At 42.7% G+C, this 22,308-nt stretch overlaps 2 protein-coding genes across 2 annotated transcripts; one reads left to right on the plus strand and one right to left on the minus strand.

The window, feature by feature from the left end:
- Positions 1 to 760: 760 nt before the first annotated feature.
- Positions 761 to 19,109, minus strand: ift74 (intraflagellar transport 74). The gene is made up of 20 exons (XM_025910142.1): positions 18,942 to 19,109; positions 18,014 to 18,153; positions 17,365 to 17,506; positions 17,227 to 17,275; positions 16,910 to 17,008; positions 16,677 to 16,737; positions 16,319 to 16,378; positions 16,154 to 16,215; positions 8,056 to 8,194; positions 7,830 to 7,892; positions 7,590 to 7,733; positions 6,954 to 6,994; positions 6,793 to 6,872; positions 6,648 to 6,701; positions 6,064 to 6,161; positions 5,865 to 5,991; positions 1,931 to 2,094; positions 1,573 to 1,698; positions 1,348 to 1,408; positions 761 to 1,079 (listed from the first exon to the last, which is right to left on the minus strand). The coding sequence occupies exons 2-20, from the start codon at positions 18,140 to 18,142 to the stop codon at positions 964 to 966; spliced, it is 1,815 nt and encodes a 604-aa protein (XP_025765927.1). The 5' UTR covers positions 18,143 to 18,153; positions 18,942 to 19,109; the 3' UTR covers positions 761 to 963.
- On the plus strand, positions 10,534 to 16,120 carry LOC102080331 (leucine-rich repeat-containing protein 19). Its single transcript, XM_005460180.4, has 7 exons — positions 10,534 to 10,777; positions 12,243 to 12,338; positions 12,437 to 12,684; positions 12,905 to 13,016; positions 13,201 to 13,288; positions 14,629 to 14,835; positions 14,934 to 16,120. Exons 2-7 carry the CDS (start codon positions 12,249 to 12,251, stop codon positions 15,242 to 15,244), a joined length of 1,056 nt encoding a protein of 351 aa, XP_005460237.1. The 5' UTR covers positions 10,534 to 10,777; positions 12,243 to 12,248; the 3' UTR covers positions 15,245 to 16,120.
- Positions 19,110 to 22,308: the final 3,199 nt, after the last annotated feature.

A 22,308-nucleotide genomic window follows, 5' to 3' on the forward strand; every position in this document is an offset into this window, starting at 1 on the left:
TTCATATAACTGCAGCGGACATACCTGAGAGGCCGCGATCTAATCCTGTTTACATAAAGTAAACCTGCTCCCGAGCAGGTTTACGCTTACGGATCTGTTGCTATGACAGCAAGTCCCAGATGAGCTTCGGAGAACCGAACGATCCAAGATCACGCGAAATCGTCAACATTCAAATCCGGCTAACTTACTTAGCGAGGTACGAAGAACGGGCCCCTGAACTCAGCCTCTTTGTGGTTAAACAAAGCTTTGTCAACATTTCAGCTGCTATACAGCTAACTAGCTCGATAGTTTGAAAGTAGCAGTGAATGCTAGCAGGCTAACTCTTACAGATTTTTGAAACCTCACAAGTAAAGGGTGGGCCTGACTGCCCATTGGACTGTTGCCTTTAAGAAGCTTTGTAAGCAAAAAGTTGCTGGTTTGATTCCAGCTAACAACACAAATTCCCTTTGGGATTCATCAGGAAGTAACTGTGGACACAGGGAGTTGAAGGCCTAATTACTTCTATACATTCAATTTCTAGACCTGGAAACTATGCCCATCTTTTATACACAGTCTATTAAAAAATCCACACCTGTCTGCATCTGCTCAACTACTCTGCTCTCCCCCACAGTCCAAGACATGTAGGTTAGTGTAACTGATGCAGTTTGTGTGTCTGTCAGTCGCCTGTGATGCTGACCGACTGACACTCTCCTCTCCGTCTCTCAGTTAATTGTAGTGTTTATTTTTTTTCTTTTGCAATAAACAGAAGGTGCCTACGAAATGTTCTTGAAACACGTTTATTTAAATTAGCTCGCCATTTTACATTTACATCTCTACTTAAAGCTACTGTCAGAATGCAGCACAATCTCTCCGCCTTTGAATGACTGAATAAAAAGTATTTGTGTATAAACACTCAACACATTTTGCTTTTAATGACCTTGAGCCTGTCAGAAAGCTTCATCTGGAACCAAAAGTCTTTTGTTTTTAACCCGTGTTGTTCTGCAGCAACTCTATGAGGCTCTTGTTGTAATCGGCCACCTGTTGGGAGACATTCTTGGCGACTGAGGCGTAGTCGCTCTCCTGGGATTTGGAGGCGATGACTGACGCTGCAGTTAGGGAAAAATCACTGAGCTCACAGAACTGCTGTCTCAGAGACCAGAGGTTTATAGAAGACAAACCCTGCATCTTTTTGAGAACTGTAAAATAAAAATAAATGTATGCACACATCTGACAAGTGCTGCTCCTTTAATTACCTCCAAAAGTTCCTAGTATTACAAAGTTTAAAAAGCTCCCTTTCTTTGGATGCTGGAGACTGAATAGAGGGCTTGTAGTGTGGATGAATTCATACGTCATATTTCTAAAGGATACATTCTTTCATCACAAAATTGTTCTGCTCCAGGTGCTGCCATTTCCTCTCCAGGTTAGCCAGCTAACGTTCAGACACACAAAGCAACACAAGACTGCTGTGAGCTGAATACTTCGCATATTAAACAATATCAAAAAGTTCCTTTAAGCAGTAGGAAGGCAGGTGGTGAGGAGGGGAGCTGAGTCAGAAGAGTCGGTCTGTTTATCATGTACCAAAACACGACTAACCTGAGCGTGAGTCTCATTTTCTTGCAGTTTGGTCTTCAGGGCTTCATATTCCTGGTTCATCTCCTCCAGCAGCTGTCCAAATGCATCTCGACGCTGAGTCAGCGACACTTGCTCCTCCTGCAGCCTCTGCAGCACAAGGAGAGAAAACAAAGTACAGTCTTGGCAACATGAAGACATAATTCAGTACACACAACACATTTGTGTTGCTTTCCTCTGTCACTCAGTGTTTTTAATTCAGTTCATTTTTTAAAACGGAGCACCACTATTGATCTCCAGTACGGAAGCTCGGCGACAGTGGTGAGAAAGAACTCTCTTTTAACAGGAAGAGACCTTCAGCACAAAAAGAGTTTGCAGTTACCTTCTTCTTCTCCTCAGCTGTGAGCCTGAGGGTGTCCAGGTCCCTGTAGGTATGCAGCTCAGACTGCATGGTGCTGACACGCTCCTGCAGGGTGCTCAGCTCACCTGTGATCTTCCCCTCCAGCTGCTGCACCTTCTCCAGGTCCTGCTGCAGGCGCTGGGACTCTGTGCAGGGGCAGAGAAGGGGCTTTGTTTAGTGCTCGTGTTGTCGGGACATAAATGTTCCAGACCGGTGTGTTCACACCGAACGCGATAGAGGCGGCCAGAGCGTCAGGTTTACATATAAAGTCAATGGAAAGAGCGCGATGACACGCGATTGCGCGTCCGGCGAAAGTTCGGAAGCATATTTGCGTCGCGAAAACGCGTGAAACGCGCGTCAGTGTACCGCGTCTGGCGCGTTTGACTCGCGGAAAAAAAACACGCGCGTGAGTTTTTCTGTTGCATTTTGTGCATACGCGTGTTTCGCCTCTACCGCTCGAGTTGGAAAAATTTGAACTCCAGCGTCAAATCGCGCCGCGTCAACCAATCAGGAGCCTGGTGACGTGGCTGTGACCTAGGTCAAAGGGGCAGATCAAACCAAAGCCCTTCATTCTTCAATGGAGGGAAGGCTAATCAACGCTGTAGCAAACAACCCGGAGCTGTACGACACCAGCTGCTTTCTGTACCGAGACAGGAATATAAAGGACCGAGCTTGGAGGAAGATATGTGAAGAGATCGGGCAACCTGGTGAGTTCATTCATTTCTCTTTTTACATTTTTCACTGACCCGGGGAAGCCGCACAAAAGCTAGCAAGCCACCGCTATTTTCCCACTGATGTACAAATACCGTTCTGCTTTTATGCATGTTGTCATATAGGAATATATTTTGTTTATTAATAAACAGCACACAGTGGTCCCGCTCATCCGTCACTGCCTCGCTTTTTCGCTGATTTTTTTGCACAGTACAGCATTGCATTCTGCAGCCTGATTGACAAATCTCCTCCGTGTCGTGTCTCCTGCGCTTGTCAAATTTATCATGTTTTGTTTTTCTAACCATCACGTCCAATAGATAAAACAGCACAAAAACACCCATAACTATGACCCTCATTCGGAAATAGACACCTGCACCGCGAGGGAAAAAGGCGCACGAAAGTGGCAGGCAGATGAATACAAAACACGGCATAATACTTTTACGTTTTGCAATCTACAAAGGTTTGCACTTTGAGAATCAACTTGTGAGAACTGTGACTAATCTTCATGTGTGTGGGGAAAAAAGTGTATAAAGTGCGTGGCGAGGGGCTAATTATTCTGACAACCCCTGCTGCAATAAATGAGGGACCACTGTATATACTTTCTCTATGATTATTGTATTCAACCTGTTAACATTTAATATTGTCTTGACAGAACCAACTGATTCTGCACCAGAGCATCCCCTGTTGCTTCTCCTTGCTCCCCAGTCCCTGAGCTCCTGCTGCTGCACCCACAGGTATGTAATTATAGCATCAGATGTACAGCAGCACTGATAGCTTTTTACTCGGTGGGATTCCCTTGTGATCACCTTTACTAAATATCTACAACTACTCTGATTATATCCTGGGTTTTTTTTTTTTCAATGTTGAAATTAAAATCTAGTAGTAGCCTTCTCATTTCTTTGTGTTTTGTGCTGTTTTACAGGCCCAGAGAGGAGGACAGCTCCGAGGCAGATGAGGGACTGGTCCCAGGACGGTCCATCGGTGGTGGAGCTGGCCATCCTGGTGTCCCTGAAGAGGCCACGCCAGTCTCCAATGGAGCATTTCCTCCTCAGCTTTGTTCCTGCTCTGGAGAGCAGCTGGGTCCTTTTTATTCCTGTCTTTCTGTAAATACTTATATTTTATATATTTATGTTCAATGTTTTTCTGTTTGAGAACTTTAATATTATTTCAAATAAATTTTTATAATGACTAATGTCTCAGTTCTACAACACAGCAAATGTTGGCACACGACTTGACACATGTAGAATTTATTTCATATTATACTAATGACAGAATATACTAATACAGTGGGATGCAAAGGTTTGGGCAACCTTGTTAATAGCCATTATTTTCCTGTATAAATCGTTGGTTGTTACAATAAAAAATGTCAGTTAAATATATCATACAGGAGACACACACAGTGATATTTGAGAAGTGAAAAGAAGTTTACTGGATTTACAAAAAGTGTGCAATAATTGTTTAAACAAAATCAAGCAGGTGCATACATTTGGGCACCACAAAAAAAGAAATGGAATAAATATTTGGTGTATATCAATGTGTGTGTCTCCTATGTGATATATGGGGCGCCTTTGTCTGGACGCGTTTCCCATCCAGAGCTCCACAGCAGAGAGGGAAGTTCCAGCGCTCCTGGAATCCCTCTGTGATGGACCGCCAGTCTCCAGGTGAAGGCACAGCCATGAAGTCGTCCACTAGACAGTCCCAGATGGCCGTCGCTACCTGGGGGGTGATCTGGCACACCGTGGACACACCGACTCTGAAACTGAACGCGATGCTCCTGAAGGAGTCCCCGGTGGCAAGGAACCTGGACAAAATTGTTCAAAATTAGTATTATGTGTACTGCAGTTACAAAATACATTATTCAAATTCCAAAATACTTTTGTGATGTCAGATTTAAATTACAAAACATAAATCTTACATAAAACATTTTGTAATTATAAGGATAATTACATAATATATATTAGATATAATATAAAACAGTCAGTTGTGTTTTGTTTTAACTTTAACATATCATAATTTGATTGGTAGTAACTTTTACCCCTACAGTGAGCCAATCACTCATAATTCCTAAACATGTAAATCAGGCAGGAATGAAGTAAGACATTAATAGAAATAAAGAGTTGTATGTTGACATGTAGCCCTTTCCTTGCTTAAATCATTGTTAATATTTTTGAAAAATTAACCTGTGATAAGACAGCTTATCAAGATAGAATATGCTAGATAGAACCATATAACTAAAGATGAACCAAACTTCACAATTTTATCTAGCTCTCAGTTATAAAAAAAAAAAAAGGAGTGAGTATCACTACAAAGATTACCCACAGTGGTCCTCATACCACAGTTATCAGCAAACACTGAGAGCATACACTGATAGACACCACAGCCATGCTATCATTGCTAACACTGATAACAGCATAAATCGAATTAAATCGGGACTTGATGAGAACTGTCGAGTATCACTAGAAATATTATAAACAGTCGTCTCCATACCACAGTTTGCTATCAGTAAACACCGACGGCATTCACTGTTAGCATACCACAGCCATGTTAGCAGTGTATAAACGATAGTTTAGCATATATTAGCACAGGTATCAATAAAGGACTACCGTATAAAACACTTTTACTAACCTCAGGCAGATGGACAGGCGCTCTGCAGGTGGGATTGAGCGCCTGTAGTTGGTGTCTAGGCGGGCGATTCTGGGACCGACGCGGGACAGCAGGTCCTCAAACTGGGCGAGTGAAAGACGGTGATATCGCTGAAATCGGCCGTCATCCAGGCGCTGCTCCTCGAGCAAGTGGTGAAACTCACCAAACTGCTCACCCGTCTGGAGGACTTGATGGACCCAGGTACGGCGAGGACGTCCTTAACGCCGCTGCTCTGCTCTCCACAGTAAATAGAGGAGGGAGACTCTCTCTTCAAACGCTAGCTCGACAGCTGCCATCTAGCAAAGATACCGTCTGGCACAACTTCCTCCCACATCTCCGGTTCACGCGCGTCAAAATATGCAATTTTGAAGCGCGATGGATTTTTCTTGGACACGCGTTGAGGTGCGAATGTGCACGCGTCAAATTAGGGGCGTTTTCGCTCGCGCCTATCGCGTTCGGTGTGAACACACCGTTAGTTTAAGGTTAGAAATAAATGAATGTGATCTCTTTAGAAGTGAGGGAAACCCGACTGTGTGTGTGTGTGTGTGTGTGTGTCACCCACCTGTTGTCAGTCCTCTAGCGGTGCTCTCTGACTGGACCACCTCGGTCTCCTTGCTTACCAGCACTTCCTGCATGTTCCTCAGCTCGCTGGCTGTCACTGTATCCACCTGACGGAGCCGCAACATGTTCTACAAAAACATACACAGTTAGTGCAGTGGACCACACTGTGTTTGTCCTCCCATTTCATCAGTGCTCCTCACCCTGCTGCAGTGCTCCAGGAGTGAGACAATGTTCTCCTGGCCCTGCTTTAACCTCTCCTCCTCCTGAGCCCTGGACTCCTCAAATGACTCCAGGAACCCTGAGAAAAGGACAGAGGTTATATCCATGCACTGCTACAATATGGAGCTGGGACAGTAGGTTCCCTCTGGTTCCTCCTAATAGTGGAAATCAAACTCCAGTGTGCAAGATCTGAAGACTTCTCGCTGTCATCAGTTAGGCTTCGTGCTTTCACATAAAGTGTTTGCATCAGCCCCACAGTCCCAAATGTTGGATCATCAGAACAGGATTAGTGTTGATTAAACAAATTAACAAATCCAACTACTCTGCTCTCCCCCACAGTCCAAGACATGTCTGTTAGTTTACCTGATGGAGTTTGTGTGTCTGTCTGTGACACTGACCGACTGACAGTCTCCTCTCAGTCTCTCCGTTAACTGTAGTTTGTGTTCATTTTTTTCTTTTGCAATAACCGGACACAGTACGGAAGAAATGTTCTCGAAACACCTTTAGTTAACTCAGCTCGATAATGCTGTCTATGTCACAAGTGTTTCGTTCGACTGGAACTCACGGTCGATCTCCTCTTCTTTCCTCTTCAGCTCTTTGTATTTTTGTTGACATTCGCCTGTGGAAACGTTCAGAATGAATTCTATTGTTTATTCAAATCACATCAAATGTGATTCAGATTTCGATTCCGTCCTCATCCTGTGGGTTACCCTGAGCTGCTTCTGAGTCCTGCTCCAGGTGCCGGATCTCCTCTGTGATTTGTCTCGTCCTGTCCCGTATCTCCGTAAGCCTGAGTACACACAATATACACATATCCTTATAAACACACACAAAAGTGAGGAATATCTAAATACTTGTAATGAGTACATACTGCCTCTCCATGCTGGCAATTTCCTGGTTGTCTTCTTTCACCTGGAAAACAGAACAACAGCTTCAGTCTTTGGTTTTTTCATGTCTCCTGACATGAAGCGTCAGTAACTCACTGCTGTTTACAATCGATTCATCAGTTTGTGGATGTTTGGTAGTTTGACCACATGATGGTGCTGTTGACTTACTCTCTGGATCAATGCACGTTTACGATGAAGAATAGACCTACTGTAATTTACCACAGTGACCTGGGTTTAGTTCAGCTCAGTTTTAAGCATTAGATAATCTAAACCTCAGTGTTATTAAGTTTACTTAATCAGAGAACATCAGAGAAAAACATAAAGTACCAGGACCCAAATATAGCAGCTGTAGTTGCTTTTTAATGCTGAGAGAGGGTTTTAGCCGGTGCAGACCCTGAATGTGTGGAGGCAGTGAACGCTGTGGAACGAAATTCCTCAAGATGATGAAAACTATTTAACCAGATTGAAACTGAATTCATGTGATATCCTTTTAAAAGCCAGTTTCAGGAACCGCACACACAAACAAATCTATTTCCTGTTTGTAAAAGTTTCGGTGATATTTCATCAAATCCCTCCCGTCCTCTCTGATGTAGCAATGAGTGATAAGCCAGAGCGCACACCTGCTTAAATAACTTCTCTCTCTCTTCCTGAGGTGAACCCAGGCTCTTCTGCTCCGCCTCCATCGTGTCTCGTTTGGCCTCCAGCGCTGACAGGGTCTCATGAAGCCGAACCACCTCCTGCTTTATCTGAGAGTGAGACAGCTCCTGCAACGAGGATCGCTCACGTAAAACACCTGCTGCTGCTGACGCAGCCATGATATTCCTCCACCTCGCTCACACCGTCCCCTCCACCCAACTCACTGCTTCATAGTCCTCCTTCCTCGTTATTAGAACGTCCAGCTCCTCCTGGAGAACAGTCAGCTCCTGCAAAACAAAAGAATCAGCTGAGTACTTTGTACAGTATCAGAGGGTGACAATACTTCAGTGGTGCTAAACACATATCACTTCATGCAAGACAAGAGATGTCATCATGCCAACAGCTGACATGAACCAATCTCCTCTTTCCCCATAACAACTACAGCTCCACCTGCAGCAGTTCCTCATTAGTGGTTGTCATGGTGAAATATTTCTCTTGCTTTGCTGCCGGCATTGCTTGGACGACTTCATCAGCAACGCGCCTCTCTCTCCTGATCTCCTCCTCGATGGCCCCGATTGCCTCCTCTCTCCTGCAGAGCAAACAGATAAGGCAGAGTGGACAGAGTGCATGCAGACAGATAAAGGATGCCAAAGAGTTTACAGTGTACTGTTCAATAACAGCCCACACCAGCTGACACCCTTCTACACATCAGCTAACATCGGGTCAGGCTATTTAAGCTGCTTAAGCTGTGGCACATGCGCGAGCTGCTTTGCAACCCACCTCCTCAGGTTCCTCTGTGTCTATGGAGGCCCTGACTGAACACTGGATAAGCAAAAGGAAGCAAAGGCTTAGCACGGGTCGGACCCAAACCTGGGCCCACTGCTCTCCAGCCATACGGCATATGATCTCCTGATCATCCCACTGAGCTAAAACATAAATATGTTACATTACAGAAAAGGTTCTGTTAGCTTGTTGTGCAGACTGACTAGTAATTTAAATATGAACATTTGTGTCCTTTTTCTGTTTCTGTTTTTGGTGAATCGAATATAAAAATGATACATTTCGATAGTAGCCAGTGAAAAATCAGGAACTTTCTGCCATTTAATGGTTTATCTATGACTTATTTACTTTGGTGTGGTATGAATGGTCATGGAGCAGGTCTTCACGGTAGAAAATATGCCCTCCTTCACATTTTCCACAGTGGGCCAGAATGAAGACTTTGGAAGGCTGATCCTGGCCCATGGGCCTTACGTTTGACACCTCTGCTCTGGGACTCGCGGAGGAAGACTACAGCACCAAAACTCTTGAATAAACATTCACATCACACATTTACACATGAATCTAACCCCTGTGATGTAAAACAGCTCCTCCAGTCTCAACATTCCCTCCTCTGTGCTGAAACCCGACTTTCCCAGAGACGGTCCAGTCTGGCTGCAATGCAGCTCCAGCTTTCTTCCCACAAGCTTTTCCCATCACATTTACACCAGTCTCTACTTCAATGGGAGAGCAGGAATGTGGGAATTCTTGTTCAGCTGTCATGCACTTTTCTTGATTTTCCTCACAGGTATGTAATCCAGTCTGCTGCTGCTGCTGGTGTGCCTGGGCCTGCTCACTTTCACAGTACTATTAATAATTAAAATGTTTACAATAGTTTTACAATATCAAGAACATGAGTACACCCACTTGGGTTTGCTGTGTCCACACAGTGCACAGGTATGTTTGCTGAGAAGAAGCAGCAGTGACACCGGCCTCACTTTCACGTCCCTTCTTTCATCTTCTACCTGCTTTGCATCCACTTTTTCTTTTCTCTGTCTGATCTTTTACACGCTCTTCTCCTTACTTTATGCTTTCTTTTCCATCCAGCCTTCATCTCTCCGTAAGAAGAGGTCATTCAAAAGAACTAAGATGCTTTTCATTAATCATATTCAATCATTTGCAGTATTATACCTTGAACTAGTTCACATATATATTTAGATGAGCCATTTCCAACAGTAACCTGAGAGTAGAGCTGGGCGATAGAACGATAACGATATGTATTGCGAAATAACTTTTTCTCGATAGAAAAATTAAACTATTGCGATAGGCCTCATCTCTCTTGTCCTCTTAAAAAAAAAAAGAAAAGAACAGCCAATCCAAATTAAGTAGCGCAGAGCCGAACCAATCACAGCCGCAGCTTCACGTCACGTGACTTGTTACGTACAGCACAAGTGCCAAGCCGCACGTGTGTATTTGTTTGGGAAGCAGCCAGCCGCCGTGCCGCCCGGGTAATGGAGGAAACGAGTTTGCCGACTAGAGAAAAATCAACCGAGGGCGTGACCGAAGGTTACCGAAGAAAAAACAGATGATGGTTCCAATACCGGAGAGATTGTCGAACGGAAGGGCCACAGAAGTTCCGTAGTGTGAAGGTATTTCGGCTATTTCAAGTCTGACAAAAAACAGAGTAGCGCGCACTGTAAATTGTGCCGAAAGCAAGTCTGGAAATACAATAAAGCGGTGCATGCTCAATCTCTGACTGAAAGCGCTGATTCGTCATTCGGCTTTTGTCAGACTAAAGTCACTGTTAAAACTGTTTGAAAAGCTAAGCTATACAACAAGGAGAGATTGAGAATTTCCTTTTAGTTCTCAGTTTATTTGATATTGACAAAAGTTAGTCAATTTTGTCTGTTCTTCTGTAAAACGACCTAAGATTTATTTTTAGAATTAATATTTTGTTTCTAAGTGGAATTGACAATTTAGTGGTCTGTTTTGTTCTATTTTGAAACTTAAACGCTTTAGCAGCCGCCCTTTGTGTCTGAAAAAGTCTCATGTTCCTTAAGTACATCTGCCCTGTTGAACTTATTATGGGAAATAAATATTTAAATCAAAACAAGCTGCTGATTATTTCAAATATAGTTATTTGGCTTATATCGTGATATATATCGTTATCGCCTGAAATGAAAAAAACATATCGTGATATGAAAAAATCTTATATCGCCCAGCTCTACCTGAGAGATACTTGTAGGCAGAAGAAGGAAGACAGCAGAGATAGGAGGACCAACTTGATCAATCATAAACAGTTAGCACAGAGTGCACACAGGTTCTTGTTTTACAGGGAACAAAGGTCACTCGGTACGCTGACTGCGTGAGAGTAACACGGCACTAAAGGTTCACCTTAGTGCGTGTAGAAGAACAGGTAAGATTCTTCAGCTACTTTTCATTAGTAAAAGATGATTACACAACAAGTATTAAGAGAAACAGTGTGAAAACCAGATAGGAATTGTGATTGTGACATGTGCAGACGTGCGGGGTTAGTCTGCAGACACATTTCTACATGTGTCCTTTAAAAGAAGACGTGCGCTGAAGTGTTTTTAAAGAAAACTTGTTTCTTTTCTCTGTAAGACATCTGAAAAAGACACTCCAGCATCAGTGTGCACTCAACAACCGAGAGACCCACTCACTAACACAGTGCGTTATCTCTACTGTACTCTGACCTCGGGTTCATGCTGTAAAGTGCCGATTTCTCAGTTCACTGCACATACAAAGAATTCACATATAATTATTAATGTTTTCAGTCTTAATGGAGTCCAACGCTGTGTCATATATTTAAAGAGGAATATGACATGCAATGATGGGTAATGTTTTTTTATCCACAGGTTAGATGGCTTAATAGCTCTCAACTGTAAAGGGTATTTTCATCACATTCTGAACAGTTTTTTTCCTTCTGCTCTTTGTGATGTCAGTGAGAACAGACACAGTCATGTCAGCCAGCTGTGCTCCGCCTACCTGCTGTTCCAGTCAAACACTTTAAACAAAATGTTGTAAAGCCTCAAGCTGCCTTTTACACTGTCACCATCCTGCTGCTTGGTATTAAGCGCACATGGATGTGTCAAACATGTGGTAGAGTTTTATCCTCCTTTTTTAAATAATGGGGCTATCATTGAAAAATCAGGGTAGTTTTGTTTTCATGTCAAACTGAGACCATCAGCTTATCATGACAGTGATAATAAGGTCAGCGATCAAGAGACCCAAGCGTTGTTTTTCCTTTGCCATTTATTAGACTTTCTGCAGCACCCCCTGTTGGCCACTACTGAGAATGCATATTTATGTCACTTTGTATCACTCGTTGTGAGCATTTGTCCTCATGACATGCTGTGCTTTGTGTAAAAGTTGGCCAATACTTATTTCCAAAATCTTGTCTCACACTTTTAAGCCCCGCACACTTTTTGCAGCATACACTGATATTTTTCATCTTTTTGTGGTCTCCAGGTGCTACTGTGTCACGCAACCTTGTTTTTAAGAGGCACAGCCAATCCAAAGAACACTGGCTTAAAGGGGGAGGAGCTAAACATGTATTTCAGGAAATAAGTTTTACTGACAGGCTAAATGATTATTTTTTAACTGTAACTTATGCAAACCTTGTGTATAAATGGAGGTGATGTTAGTCAGATTATTTTAGTCCAACTACATAATTTGCAATAAACTGCAACCAATTCGGCTAAAATCTGTGCCGTAGTAATGCTTTTTCAATCAAACAGCTGAATTCTAACAGTCACATAGATTAATTAATTACTGGTTTTCGTAACACTCCAGATAAAACAAAGGAGCATGTTTTCTCTGTCATGTGTTGGTTACACTACTTTGTATCCATTTCTTTTCAGCATGGTATGATGGAGAGGTGCTGGCAGCCTCTCCTCCTGCTGTGGCTCACTGCAGGGCTGGTAAAAAATAACCAGACAGTGAAAGACGGTGAAACCGTAAGAAAAGTTCTGGCCTTTAACACCATTTTGCTCCAGCTGTCTATTTCTATATTTTTCGAGTTTTCTATAATAACTGTTCCTGTTCCTCCCATCAGCTGACAGTAAACTTCACCAACGAACATCTTCAAGTCATCCCTCACAACCAAAATGTTAACGTTACCAAACTGGTGATTGATGGGAACCTAATTACTCTGAATGACACGGACAAGCAAGCACTAGCTTGCTATCCCAGACTGGTAGAGCTTCACTTGGATGCTAACTGGATCACTGCTATTCCAGCCAAATACTTTGCTGTGGTACCAAACCTCAGAGTGCTGTCTCTCGCCAGAAACAACCTCAGCAGGTCAGTAGGCTAGCAAATGTCTAACTTCTAACTAAATGCTAATTAGCTGCTTTAAGTATGTGTGTTAAACACCAACCATTAAACTGGTTTGATTTTGATGTTGGTGGATACTTGCTAAAACCTACTACTGTTGCATGACAGTAATATATCCAAGTACAGTGTGTATGTAATCAAGTGTAATAATTCCTGCAGTTTCTTCTACTGTGGCTGTTTTTTGTAGCCTTGACCCTGAGGCTTTCAGTAGCCTGGATGTCTTGACAGAGTTGGACCTGACCCACAACTTGCTAACAAGCCTCCCTGCACAGCTGATCAGTGGGCTGAACAAGTTACAGGTAAAACGTGCATTTCAAAAAGAATCTGCTAACTTTAGAGTTTAGTTATAATTTATCTAGACATGACATACATAGAGAAATGCATGCATGTGTATAAAATGGGGTTTTAGGGCTGCACATGTAAGTGTTTCCTGTACAGGATGTGTTATTATTTCATTTACCTCGCTCTGTCTGGTCCCATCAGGTACTGAACCTACAGGGAAACCCTTGGAATTGTTCCTGTCCACTGCTGACCATCATTGGACAGATCGATGCAGCAAATATTACCATGGGTAGTAATTTTCATCACACAGTTTTAAATGTTGGCTGACCTGTGACCCTTTCTCAGACTGATTGCTTACATACATTGGGAGCTAATGAGTCAATTACAGCAGTTTGAAAACCATAAACACTGCTCAAAAAATGAAAAGAACATTTAAGGAAAAAAAACGGTGCCAGAAACAGAGTTCATGAGGGTGGCTTGAGGGCCGACGCCCTCTAGTGGGCCCTGTGTGACACATGTGAAAGGGTCTGGAGCAGCTGCAGAGAACGTTACGCTCTCTGTAACATCGTTCAGCATGACCAGATTGGTGGGTGAGGAATGGTCTGGGGAGGCATATCCATGGAGGGACACACAGACGTCTACAGGCTAGGCAACGGCACCTGACTGATATTAGGGATCGGGACAACAGACTAGCTGCATCATTTGTTTCACTTTTATTTCCGCTGTGTGAATTCGGCCCCCTCTAGGTTGATCATTTTCATTCCCATCTTTTTCTTCCTAAAACATTCCCCAGTCCATATCTCTATCCAGCATGACTTTTCCCCACTGAGACCAGCATGTGTTCAAAATGTTCCTGAACTTTTTGTGAGCAGTGTATCTTTATTTGAAGGAATTTTAGTAGACACTGAGTATCTTGCTTGAATCTACAGCTTCATAGTGGCACATTTGTAGTTACAATCTATGAGCCATGTAAAAGACTCGCACAGCTGGTATGGAGGTTTTATTTGAACCTTATTTGAAAGATTATTGGCAACTGATGTTACTGGAAGCCAGAATCACCTAAAGAACCTAAAGCTCATACTGCTGATCAACACATAAGAACACCCGGTGCTTTTGTCTGCTTCCTTTTAAACTGCAGACAGGTGATTTGGTGACACTTTAGTGATGGTTACCATAAACCCCAGAGCAGCATATATGCAGGAGAGCACCCAACCATATTTAACATGGTTCCCATGCAGAGATGAAGGCTCTGCCTTAGTTAGTGAGCAAAAATGTCTGCTGGGGATACTGAGCGATGGTCTGGTTACTTATTTAAAGGAAAATGTTGTTGCTGGTAGCTTAAATCATATGTCCGATGTTGCAAATTTCAGTGATTCTCTTGGATCAATCAGTGAACTACATTATTTTCACATCATTCCTTAAATCCCTTATCCCAGTATTATAGCCAAAAGCACTATTTTGAATGAAAAAAAGTACAAGTAGAGACAAGTAGGAGTGTACTATACAGAGTTAACAAGGCCAGTGTTTAAAATCCCTTTCTATCTGAAGAAACTAACTTTCTCTAACTTTAGTAACTTAAAGAGTATGTAAGACCTGTAACCTACTGAAGGAAATGGTGTCTGGCTGCAGGAGGACCACAGGTCATCTGTGCATCTCCAGCAGAGCAGGCTGGACGAGATCTTCTTAATGCTACAGCACTGTGCTCCACATTATTACCCACCATCACACCAGACCCTCAGAAACCAAAAACACCAGTCCACTATCTCCAGACGTCGGGCCCATCAGTTATTACGACGACCACACAGTCAACCAGTCAGAACGACAGCATCAGCAAAGGTACGACATCGAGAGCTGCAGATCATTTTCTCCACTTAAATATGTGAACGCACAAATGCAAGCTTATAACACCATCTCCATCCTCAAACCCAAACTAGACCCCACACCTGTGCTCGGCAACACGTGGAAATTCACCGCATCCGTCGCAATCTTGGCAGTAACGACCTCCATGCTCATCGTATGTGCCGTCAAGGGACCGTCCTGGTACAAGCTCTTCCACAACTACAGGCATCAGCAGTTACAACAAGAAGTTGGGGAGGACGAGGATTTTGTGTCAACAGAGTTCTCAGCGACAGGAAGACACCCGGCCCATCAAACATTCAGCTTTGAACAAATGAACAGACAGATGCAGGAGGAGCAGGAGGAGCAGGAGTACTTTGAGGATCCATATATCAGGAGAGAAGAGTGACATGCGCGAGGAGAAACAACGATGATAAGAAACCAAACCACTCACACAATACAATCCAATCAGTGGCTAACCTTGCTGTTTGATAAACGCCGCAGAGTATTATCATTTCACGGGTCACAAAATCATTCATAAGGCTCTTACTGTATGAGAGTTGTACTGTTGGTTATTGAAGGAGCTTCTTTGCAACATCTCACAAATTCAGGCTCTTAACTCCACCGACCTGCATTGTTGCCCGGATACTTCTATTAGTACACTGACAGCTGTCCGCTACGAGGAGTCTGCAACAATCCTAACTCGACTTTTTGACCACTAGAAGTACAATATTCGAATACAGAACACTTCCTGTAATCTGACCCATTAGTGTTAGTGTGTGAGTACCCATTTACATCGACAGCTTTATCCTTGTTTGCATGGCGCTAGAATGATGAAGTCACATGGTTTACAAGAGTTTTTACCTCTAATGGCACTATAGAGGTGTCTTCATGACTCGACAACACAAGCAGCAATGTGCGGTGTTATACAAACCTCAGTTTACGGTGGTTTGAAAACAGGTTTGCAAGTGTTTCAGATAAAACACACTCCACGTGTTTGTTTGCTCACAGATCTACACGGCATTTATTTTGACCAGTTTCATTAAGAAAACTTCACTGCTGCTTCATCTTTATGTAACAAGCAGTTGTTTCCTGTTGTGTTCATGTTCAAAAATCTCATACCTGTACATATCTGATTTTTTTTAAATAATGTTTTATGGCTCACATGAAAACTAGCCATCCGGCTAATTACATAATTTACTAGTACTTAATTCTGAAAATGATACTTCACAAAATAAATATGTTAAGAAAGTGTATTTGTGAACATAAAACTGTCTAATGGAGACACAAGTGTCTTTATGAGAACATGTGCACTTACTCTCTCCTCTCAGTGAAGATGTTATCGATGCTTTCTGCCTCGCTGTCATTCTCGGCTTTCAACTAAACACAAGATCAAAAAGTTAAAGGGAGAATTTTTTCTCTTATATTTCCAATATGCTGTTGATGAAAAAACCCTTTTATATTGTTTTGATGGATTACTTACTATGTTGTAGTCGTTGATCATTTCCTCCATCTCTGTGTTGGTGTTGAGCTTGTCCACAAGCTGGAAACACAAATAAAAAATACAAAAGTGAAGTTAAAATGAGTCCAGTGTTTAACGCATTCACTGACAACTGGAATCACAACCTCACCAGTATAAAGGTTTTAAATGTGCAGCTGCTCTCAAACATCACATCTTAACACCTGCAATCAAATATTTACTGTCCCTGAGGTGGGACGTTTACATCGTCTATTTTAAGTCATCATGGCCGACTGCTTGAGGAGAAGCTAGACATTCATCAACAACACAGTGAAAAAGTGGATACAATCTCTCAGTGTTTAACAACATTGTTGCTGTTTACCATATTGTAGTCAGCAAGCTGGCCTTGCATATCCTTAATCTCAGCAGCGAGGCCTTCAGCTCTGCAGCAGACACACATCACTGGGTTACAATGTGGGGAGATTATACAGTGTTCATCTGGATTCAGTGGATTTCATCTTTTACTCAACTATAACTGTTAAAGGACGGGAATGAAGACAGAAACTTAGTCATACCTACTTTAGAAAAGAAAAGAAGAAGAAGAACACCACCCACCTCTTTTCATAAGAGAGATAGACGGAGTTCTCCTGGTTGTAGCTCTCAATCTCTTTGTGCAGTTTGCTGGTCTCTGTGGTCAACTCGTTGATCTTACTCCTGACAGAAGAACAAATTTCACATCAATAGAATTTTTCACAAGCAGCGTAAAGAGATCACATTTGTATCTATGGTGAGAATAGAAATACATTTTAACTCAAGACCAACTTTAAGAAATTTGAATGTGCTCAGTATGTTTGATCTGGCTGACCTATGGTTTATGCACCCCTTTACTTTGACATAAGTAGTTACTGTTAATGCCAGTGAGTATCAGTTACCTGAGAAGACCCAAGTAGTAGGACTTGTCCAAAATTTGTCTCTGAGGTCCTTTGGTAAAGGAAATGTGGGAGGGAGGTCACAGGTTAGATATATTAAACAGAAACACAATCAGAAAAATATCCAAAAATAAAACATACCTTTCATGCCAGTTTTCATCCCACTGAGCCCCTGCTGGGTGACCGGCCTGTCAGTCACTTTGATCTGTGCTGTCAGGACTCCGGGGGTGGCGACGGGGATGCCACCCCTCAAACCTGGATGAGCGCTGGTTCCTGGAACCATCTGGATTAGGAAATGCAGTGCCTTTAGTTGTGGCTGTCACAAAATTGCATTTTCACTCTGAAATTATTTTGGCTGAAAGAATTCACAGTGACAATATTATCACGATATCTAAAGGAAATCTGACAATAACCATGTTACTCTCTCTAAACCTCATGCTCATCTTTTTCTCATATTATAAAACACAAGTGTGGGGAGGGGAAAACAGAGTCTGTACTGCACCAAAGATTACAAAAGAAGCATGATGCATTGAAAATGCATTATAAGCACAATGTCCATTTTATTTTTGATCTTTTTTCTTGCTGGTATATAGTGTTACACGTAGGCTCAGTAAAACCTGGCACTCATTTCTCTGGCGTGCAGAAACACACAGATTTAGCACGACTGGGGCTTTATAAATGTTAAGACCACAACATCATCGGCAAACAATTTTACTTTCAGACTGAACATAACACACTCAGAGTGATAATATCTCAAAGCTATAGCGTATCCATGCTGCTGATGGCTTACCCCAGTTGCAACACGCATAGCTGTAGGAGGAGGCTGGATAGCTGTAGGGGGTCTCCCAGCACCAGGGACCACAGATCCGCTGCGGCTCATCGGCCGGCCCATGCTGGACGGAGGCCGCTGGCTTGCCATGATGCCTAAAACTGGTGGACACACAAACAGGAACACTGAGTAACAAATCACACGTGTGGAGCTGCTGGCTGGATTGAGCTATTTTTATGTTATTTCCTATATTTTGTACCTTTTGTAATTTATTGTATTATTTAATTTAGTTCAGTCTGTTACTGTTCCTATTGTCTGGGAGCAACAGTAACCACATCATTTCCTTAGCGATTAATAAAGTATTTTGATTGGGACCACCCAGTCCTGATGCTGTTACAGTTCGGTGCTTCTTGGTGAAATAAAAGGGCCAAACTCGAAGATACTAAAGAATAACATTTAACCCAGTGGTGCCTATTTATTCACATGTTGACATTTTCCACTCGAGTAGATTTTACTAGCATAACAGATACGGCGGTCACGTGATTAGGAGTGGTAGCGAAAGAAGTGGCTGAAGGCGATAAAGGAAACAGAACTGTGTGATTTGTACCTCACAGTAACACAGAGCCTGTAAAGGAAATAAAGCTGTGCACACTGCTAAAAAGAGAAAAGAAGCTCCTCGGGGTGTCACATGTCACATGTTTACTTTGATTTAGAAACATGATTTGTTTCGTGCGTGTGTGCGTGTGCACAAACACTGCATCGACGCTGCATTGACCCACATCGCTGTAACGGCAGCTGTGCATAGTAAGCGTTGTCTGTTAAAACCTACAATTTTGAAGCTTAGTTCGGCTCCTGCTAACTTGTTAGCTGACACCTTTTCGCTTAGCTTCGTTTACGAAAGCTTCGGTAAACGTCCCGGCGTTAACCGTGAGATAACGCAGCTTCTTACCTGAAAATGGTCTCTCTGGAATCTGTTTTATACGCCTGTAAAACCAGTCGAAGCAGGCGTGCAGCAGTTTACCTGAAAAGAGAAATAAACGAAACAGAATGAAACGCTAGCTGGAAGAAAGTCAGCAGCTCGAGATAATGTTGACGTTACCCCAGTAACCATCTTCTTCTTCACCTGAAATGGGAACAATGCAGGTTGGAGAATGTACGTCTGCCCCCCACCGACCAACAGGGGGAATACATGAGGTTCCAGATAGACTCCAGTCTGCCTACCTGCCCCTCTACCTCTGCTTTTCAGACTTTTTTTCACGCATCAGGATACTGATGGTTTCAAACAACTTGCAGTTTTATGCAATTTTACAAACGCTGAAACACACACACACAAACAAACAAAGTAACTGTAGCTGTATTCTTTGTACTGCCTCTCACACTGTGAGAAAAGACTGAGAAACGTGGAGAGGGAACGAGGAGAAATCTAGTTGTTTCTTCTGTGTTATCCCGATTTCATGGAGAGGTGAAGGATGCGACTGAACATCACCTTTACCTCTTAGCCAGTAAGAGCAGTCAATCAGAAAGTGCAACGCTCTATTTCACAGAACATTAGGTTAGGGAGGAACATTACACCTCAGCCTTGTTGCTTCATTGGTAAGGGAGGAGTAAATGGTTAATGGTTCTATAGTGTTTTTCTACTATTGGAGCACTTAAAGCACTTTATATAGTATGCCTCATTCACCCATTCAACACCCATCCATACAAGCGCTTTTTTCTGTTCTTTTGAAGATGATGATGATGATGATGATGAAGCCTTTATTTGTCACTTGCAGTTGCCTGCAGCGAAATTGGACCTCTTCCAACCATACATACATTACACAAACATCACATTGGGGAGACAGGTCAGAACAGGTAGCGTATAGAAAAACAGGAGAGGAGAAAAAAAGAAAACTCTATTCAGACTGAGCTCCTGATAGGGGATCAGTATGAGAACAGAAAACATGAATCTTCACACCGTGACACCATGAAAACACGTGACAAGCAACAGGGGTGGGTGAGTAGGGCTAGAGTAAGCCAATGTAGACAGCAGCATCGAGTCGTGGCATCTCTGCACAGGTCCAGCTGACCCGCCGTCTGCATTGGATGGGGGCCAAGCATCGGAGGCATTTGGAATGGGGAAGGGAGTGAGTGTGCATCTGTGTCAGTGTACATGTGTATGTGTACATGTGTGTGTGTATCCTGTGTTCAACTTTAGGGAGAGTGTCCTTTCACCCGGTTAAGCAAAAGTCAGCAGTCCTTCAGCCAACGCAGGTGTCCTTGAAGGATCAGGTCAGAGAGACTAAACATAGTCCGGTTATCAGGGACAAGAATTTGTTGTTCCGGAGCCGCATGAGTGAGGGACATGATCGTTTGGGTTAATGCGGACACCATGTCTAACTATTTCCCACTGCAAAGCCGTGAGCTTCTGCAAGATCTTCCCATATGGTGTTCCATAAACACAGTCTGAGTACTCACAGCTTGCCCATCATCAACCATGTCGGCGAGCCTAGTGGGGGTTTTGGAAAGCTGTAACCGCTTTCTTTGTTCTTCGATAAGCCAGGTCAGAGCCAGCTCCGATCAGCCAGAACTCTGGTATCCTGGTTCATAACGGTAGATCTCGTTCAGTGTCCTCCATCGAGAGTGTCACCAGGCACACGATGCAACTGACCATCGAGTATCTGGCAGCAAATGTCTCTGCAGGACAATCAGGGCTCTCCCGAGCCCAAGCTTCTCGTCGAGAGTGGAGTGTGTAACATTCACATTCAAATGATAGCATCGTGGTTCGGTATCTTGCCTAAGGATACTTCGGCATGCGGACTGGAGCAGCCAGGGATCAAACCACCAACATTCCTATGAGTAGATGACCTGCTCTACTTCCTGGTCAACACCCTGGTCAACTCTAAGGCAACAGAACAGGATTGTGTGATGGACTTCATCTGCGTAGATTATGTACTAACTAAGTGCTCAATGCTAAATAGCTAAATGTGATGAGTACAAACCCTCCAAGATGAAAGACAAGTTACAGATCTCATCTGCTTTCTGCATGGAACACAGAAAGGACCAAAATTAAACCGATCTAGATTTTTAGATCTGTTCTTTGTGCCAAATGTGATGTAATTGTGTGATCAGTGAGTGATCAACAGGAAGGAGTGTAATTCCTGTGCTGCGCTGTCCTGACTGAATCTGATCCATAGCATCATGTCAACATATAATCTTTCAACACATGATATACTCACCTGTACAAGTTATCTTTTCCACTGAATGTTCTGATTATATTCTGTGACCACAGCAGGTCGATAACAGAACAATTTATTCTGTGCTTGTTATTCTTCTTGGTCAAAAGGCACAGAGACTGCTGTTGCTCATCTGGCTCCTTTGCAAAAGCAAATTAGAACCTCACAAAACCTCAAATTTACATAACAGCCATGAAGAACTGAGGGAATCTCAAAAGCACAAGTGGGTCCCAAAGGGAATCTGCATGCATGGTCAAACAACAAAGATTAACACAACATTTAATCTTCTGGAAGGTCACAGGAACACACAACGTCCTGTAAACAACCAAAGGCCACTGATGGATGATGGCAAAGATCACAGGGCTGTGTCAACAAATGTTTTTCTGGACAGATGAGACCAAAAAATGAGAATCATGATGTTATGAGAGAGGAAAAAAACAGGATAATTGCTGCAATGTAAGAAATCAGAGATAAGATAAGAAGTTTGGGCTTTATGCCTCATCTGGGTCAGGATTTTGATCCAACCCCGATGTCATGATTCTAGTGAAGCAGAACAACTATTCAAGAAACCACTAGGTGGCAACAGGTCAGCATCTCAACTCACCGGCTCTTTGTTAAATGACAGTAATGAGAGTTTTTATTCTCAGCAACTAATACTTTACTTATTGTTGTAATAAAGAAACAAAATATCTGTCACATTTCTTCTCACCGTTTCATTTTTTGTTGGCTTCCCTTCAAGGTATTAAAATTCAGATTGACCCTTTACTTACAGTAACGTGGTATTCCATATAGAGATTTTAGCACAGATGGTTCTTGTATAACTGAGCTCCTTTCAGTAAGAAAAAGGAACAAAGGAAGCATAAATTTTACATGAGGAATGTGTGAAATCAAATTTCATACTGTTCTTGTTCAGTACTGCAGTTGTTATAGCTGTCATTGCTATGGGAATAGCTGTAGGAATGCTTGTTCCTCTGTCCCCTTCTCTAATGCTGTCCACAGCTTTCACACTCGTCCCTCCTTTACCGTGTGCCCTGTTAAACATCAGCACACACACATTAAATGTTTTCTCCTTTTTTTCCTTTTCAAATGCAAAAATCCTGACGA

The sequence above is a fragment of the Oreochromis niloticus genome, linkage group LG9 (assembly GCF_001858045.2).
Source record: "Oreochromis niloticus isolate F11D_XX linkage group LG9, O_niloticus_UMD_NMBU, whole genome shotgun sequence".
Classification (NCBI taxonomy): domain Eukaryota; kingdom Metazoa; phylum Chordata; class Actinopteri; order Cichliformes; family Cichlidae; genus Oreochromis; species Oreochromis niloticus.

Excerpts from the sequence above, each read along its gene's own strand:
- ift74 (XM_025910142.1), bottom strand. The coding sequence starts at position 18,142 with ATGGCAAGCCAGCGGCCTCCGTCCAGCATGGGCCGGCCGATGAGCCGC. Across the intron at positions 17,507-18,013 it reads CTATGCGTGTTGCAACTGGG|ATGGTTCCAGGAACCAGCGC; the intron begins GTAAGCCATCAG and ends TTCCTAATCCAG. Across the intron at positions 16,738-16,909 it reads TATCTCTCTTATGAAAAGAG|AGCTGAAGGCCTCGCTGCTG; the intron begins GTGGGTGGTGTT and ends TGTCTGCTGCAG.
- LOC102080331 (XM_005460180.4), top strand. The coding sequence starts at position 12,249 with ATGATGGAGAGGTGCTGGCAGCCTCTCCTCCTGCTGTGGCTCACTGCA. Across the intron at positions 12,685-12,904 it reads GCCAGAAACAACCTCAGCAG|CCTTGACCCTGAGGCTTTCA; the intron begins GTCAGTAGGCTA and ends TGTTTTTTGTAG. Across the intron at positions 14,836-14,933 it reads GAACGACAGCATCAGCAAAG|ACCCCACACCTGTGCTCGGC; the intron begins GTACGACATCGA and ends AACCCAAACTAG.